This window comes from Pterocles gutturalis, unplaced genomic scaffold, assembly GCF_000699245.1.
Source record: "Pterocles gutturalis isolate BGI_N339 unplaced genomic scaffold, ASM69924v1 scaffold28116, whole genome shotgun sequence".
Classification (NCBI taxonomy): Eukaryota; Metazoa; Chordata; class Aves; order Pterocliformes; family Pteroclidae; genus Pterocles; species Pterocles gutturalis.
This window is the reverse complement of record NW_010103866.1, coordinates 656-5,794: the sequence shown is the minus strand read 5'-3', so window position 1 is coordinate 5,794 and position 5,139 is coordinate 656. Positions and strand designations below refer to the sequence as shown.

The 5,139-nt window shown below is 56.5% G+C and overlaps 1 protein-coding gene across 1 annotated transcript in view; it reads right to left on the bottom strand.

Annotated features, from left to right (window-relative positions):
- The window catches only part of LOC104471518 (ephrin type-B receptor 1), a gene marked incomplete at both ends in the record, with an annotated part of 16,259 nt that extends 13,022 nt beyond the window's left edge, over positions 1-3,237 (bottom strand). The window contains one exon of the mRNA XM_010086879.1: positions 2,902-3,237. Within this exon, the coding sequence (XP_010085181.1) occupies positions 2,902-3,237 (336 nt within the window). The remainder of the gene's footprint in view (positions 1-2,901) is intronic.
- Between the last annotated feature and the right edge of the window lie 1,902 nt (positions 3,238-5,139).

Here is a 5,139-nt window from a genome sequence, read left to right as displayed (position 1 = left end):
GTGGGAGCCTGTAGCACTGCTTTGGCTCAGCCCTGTCCCCAAGGAGCTGCTGGGTCTGCTCTCAGGGGCTCTCGGGGGATGCTCATCCCCGGCACCCACACGTGCTTATCCCGGGAGTTTCATTTCTGCAGCCCAAACACTTGCAGAAGTCTCAAACCATCCCTCAGCTCCTTACCCACCCTGGGGCCATGCCGCAAAGGTGCTGGAAAGGCAGCACCTCCGTCCCTGCATCCCTGAGACCTCCTGGGCACCAAACCACAGCGGGCTCGGGCATCTGGTCCCAGCACCCCTGGAGAAAGCAAGATGCTCCACACTGGCCGAGCACGCCATCAGCATCAGGTGGGAGCCTGCTGTGGTTTGTCTGACCCCCTTCCCCCCGGCCTTGGGTTTCTAATTGGTTCCGCCAGCAATGCCACACACCACACTGCTCTGCAAAGCAGCCCAGGGTATTTCAGATCACACATCAGAGCAGAGCTAAGCGAGCGAGTTTCCTAAAACAGCAGCCAGGCACATCGTGCCCACTGCTGCTGCTCCCTCCATCACTCCCAGTGTGCACTACAGCAATACTGGGGATTCTCTGTGCCTCCCAGGGAGCTGAGCTTCCCTGGAACCAAGTACCCCTAGAAAGAAGCATCCCTGGAGTCAAGAATCCCTGGAACCCAGTATCCCTGGAGACAAGAATCACTGGAACCCAGTATCCCTGGAACCTAGCATCCCCAGAACCCAGCATTCCTGGAACCTAGTATCCCTGAAGCCAAGAATCAGCGGAACCCAGTATCCCCAGAGAAAAGCATCCTTGGAACTCAGTATCCCTGGAGCCAAGAATCAGCGGAACCCAGTATCCCCAGAGAAAAGCATCCTTGGAACTCAGTATCCCTGGAGCCAAGAATCAGCGGAACCCAGTATCCCTGGAGACAAGAATCCCCGGAACCAAGTATCCCTGGAAAGAAGCATCTCTGGAACCCAGTATCCCTGGAGCCAAGCATCCCCAGAACCCAGTATCACTGGAGCCAAGCATCCCTGGAACCCAGTATCCCTGGAGCTGAACATCCCCGGAACCTAGTATCCCTTGAGCCAAGAATGTCCAAACCAAGTATCCCTGGAGCCACGCATCCCCGGAACCCAGTATTCCTGGAGCCAAGGATCCCCAGCAGCAGCAGCATTTCCACCATCAGGGACACTGAGGCCCTAAATTCACCAGGAGCCAGTTTTCCGAAGGTTTTTTGCCCTCCAAGTTATACTTGAAAGGGCTAGAGCCAGCCAATACGATCCTGATCCTGCACGAAATCCTACCAGAAGCCTCCAATACAGGCACCCACAGTTCTCTGTGCCCAAAGCAGCACTGGTGTGACCTGTGCACAGGGTCAGCTCCTGTCCAGCCCGCTCTGCCCTCCTCCTCACCGTGTCCAGAGCGCAGGCAGCACTGGGCAGGGAAAATGCCTCCTCTGCATGGGACTGAGGCAGAGCTGAGCTTGGCACGACCAGCTCGGGGCACGGGATCGTGCCATGGAGAGAATCTGGGGGCGGCGGGAGCCCCCCTCCATGCAGCCACACTGGGAGATGCCAATAGTTCAGCACCGCCTTTGTTTACCCAGTATATTTAATCTCTTTTTTTTTTTTTCTTAATTTCTCCACATCCACTCAGAGAAGATGCTCATGGGCTGGAATTAAACACTTAGCTTGATTGCTGTTTTGTTAATTGCCGCATTCCCCGCCCCATGAGTGCAGACAGGGGTTGCGCAGGAGGATGGGGCTGGGAGCAGCCCTGCGGGGTGAGATGCTCAAACCAGCCCGGATCCGGCCCAGCCCAGGGAAAGCTGGGAGGAAAATCCCGTGGGGTATTAGAGGGACAGCACCGATCCTGCCCTCGACACACCTGATGCATTTCCATCAGGTCACCCCACAGCCGGAGCATTTCCAGACTAATATTCAGCCTCTGCAAGACAAACAGGGAGCACTGGGGTACGGACAGCCGGCCGTGGGTGCTGGGCAGTCCCAGGGTGGGAGATGAGCAAAGAAACACCCCAAAAATCCCTCCCTGGAAAAAAAAAAAAAGCCTGGAAACAAGAGGCAGGTTTGATTGCATGTGGTTAAGCAGACAGCGATGCCAGCCAGGCACAAGCATTGATCTGTATTCTCCAGAGCCGGGAGGCTCATGCATTTACGCCAGGTTTCTCTGCCGTGCTCTCCCAAGGGAGCAGGCTGGAGAAGGCTGCCGGCATCACACACACGGCACAAAGCAGAAATTACCGTCCCCCTTCTCTGCCCAGAGCAGGTGGGCTCCTCAGTGCAGCCCAGGACCAGGTCCCCCCTTGCCATGCGCATGCCTGCCCCGACGGCATCCCAGCTTGGCCCAGAGCCGCTCGTTCAGCTCCTGATGCCCGACCGGGAAGAGGGAGGGAAAGGGACAGGGGACGAGAGGAAAGTGATGGTAGAGGGATGTGCCAGAGGAGACGGAGCCTGAGCTCAGCCCTGGGAGGCTGCTTCCCCCGTGCCGTAATGCAGCCAGGCTGCGTCTCAAGGCTGGATTCGCCCTGTCTCCCTGCTCCCACCAGGGAAAAGGGGAATATGGCAATGCCACTCCGTCCCCAAGCAACCCTAGATGGGGATAAGCAGCAGATATTGGTCCTCACCCCTTTCCCTCCCACAACCCAGCTCCCACTTTGCCCAGGGCGTGGGTATCCCCTCCACCTCTCCCACCCCTCTCCCCCTGCCCATTCTCCCCGCTTGCCACCTTCCCACAGCCCCACCAGGGCCAGGTGCAGGTTCACCACAGTCATCCCACACCATGGACACCTTGGGAGCTTTTTTCATTTGGACGTGGAGCTTCCTTCCACACGGAGCTTGCAATGGGTCGTGCATGGCTAAAAACCCCTGGCACCGCGTCACCCCAGCACTCACCAGCTTGGTTGGTGGTGATGTTGACGGAGACGTGCTGCGGGGGGAAGGGGCTCTTGTTGGAAACCCCGTTGACAGCCTGGATCTCGAAGGTGTACGGCGTGTGCGCCCACAGGTTGCTGATGAAGACGCGGGTCTCCGTCAGCCCCAGCTGCCTGGGGACAAAGTCCACGTTGTCGTCGCAGCGGGAGCAGGCGCGCCGGTCGGACCGGCACTTCTTGCAGACGATGTTGTAGGTGACGTCGTCCCGACTCCCCGTTTCCCGCGGCGGGTGCCACTCCAGGATGATGGACGTCTCATTGACGATGGAGATGACGTTGCGGGGGCCAGATGGGACACCTGCGGGGAAGGAGAGCACTTGAGACAGGTCCTTGCCCAAAACGTTATGCTCAGCCCTGCCAGGGCTCATTGGGAGCCCTGGGAGGCTCCAGCACAGAGAAGACGCCCCATGGCTCTGTCCACCCCTCTCCTCCTGGATCGGGAGGGATTTGGTCTCCATGGCTTGCCTCAATTCAGGGTCAGGCTCTCCTCATCGACAATGCCAACCACCCACACCTCCGCCGTGGAGAGGAGTTTCACGGCTGGGGATGAGGACTCCCATGCCACAAACCCATCTGATCTCCAAAAAAACCCCCATGCAGAGTGCACATCTGCCAAGACGGATCCATTTTAACGGCTGGGAGATGCCAAGACAGCTCCAGTACTCATGGTTTTGGCTGGGATGGAGTTAATTTTCTTCATAGCAGCTGGAATAGCACTACCTTTTGGAGTCACTTTGGGATTTGGTATGAGAAGAATGTTGCTAACACACTAATGTTTTTACTTGTTGCTGAGAAATCAAGGACTTTCCAACTTGCTGTGCTTCGCTAGTGAGCAGGGCTGAGGTCCTCGGTGCAGGACGGACTCTGCATCCCACCAGCCCCCTCACCCCCGTGCAGACAAACCCGCCCCTGCCCAGCCCATCCCCAGCCACTAACGGGGATAATTTATCTGCAGCCGCTAATGACGACGTTCCCCAGCACACACACGTGGAGGGCTCCCCTGGGATGTTTTCTCCCAAGATGGAGTGTGCTTTGCTCTCTTAACCTTTCCTCGCAGGTCAAGTCCTCCATCATTTTATTGCTCCCCACGTCCTGCCAAAGTCCTTTGTCTTCCTCGGAAGTGCAGTGCTGAGCCCCGCCAACACCAGTAATTAATCACTCTCCTTATTAAATATAACCCAGCAGCTGGATTGTGTGGGTTTGTCTGTGGAGCCGTCCCGGCTCACCCCAAATCCCTCCCCAGCCCTAGGCAGGTGTATGTCTGTGCCTCGGCGATGCTCTCTGGTGGGTGGCCGCCTCTGTCCAGCCCCCTGCCTGTGCTGCCCTCTCCCCCTCCATCGCCCCCGGGCCGGCACTTTGGGAGCCTCTCCGGGCTGTTGCTGCGGATACCGCGGATGAAAGCGTTTTGTTAAAAAGCCTAGAAAAATGACAGCCTTTAAAACAAAATAGTTTAAAATAAATTAAAAAAAAATCCGTTCCCTTTAATTCTTTCCCCATCTAACAGAGTACACGCACCGTCCTCGCTGGAAAGGGCTCGCGGGGACTCTGGACACCGAGGACATCCCACCACGGGGCTCCCCCCAGACCCCGTTAGCACATAGCAGAGATGGCAGAGGGGGCTTAGGGGACACGGCAGGGGCAGGAGCAGGGGGGAAGGACACCAATTCCCCAGGGGAACCAGACCAGAGGACTTGCAAAGGCCAGGGAGAAGCATCAATAAATAACGAGTGACTCCCAAAAAGCTGCAACCTGGCTCAGAAACCTCAACCCAGACCCCCTCTTTGCACCTTAAGCAGACAATATCTTTTCAAGAAAAAGGGAGAAAACCATCTTTCTTCCCTGGCCCAGAGACAAACCACTGTCTCCCCAAATTCCTCTCCCTCCCCCTTTAATTGCAGCCCCTTCCCTCCCCTGCCAGGGGTTCGGGGCAGGAACTGCTGGCTGGCATCGCCCTCGGGAAGGGCTCTGGGCCAGGGCAGCACCCGCAGCTCCACGCTGTCACCTACCCCTCTGACATACAGAAACCTTGTCAGGGAACAGCTGGCACCTCAAATTAGAGTGTTGTAAAATTAAGAGTCAACAAGAAGAGATCAAAATCGGCAAATAGACTTTTTTATACTGTATTCCTATAGCACAGCAACACTGTAAATCAGCCATGGAACGAGACATAATAAAGATATATAGATTTATCTGCTGTTGT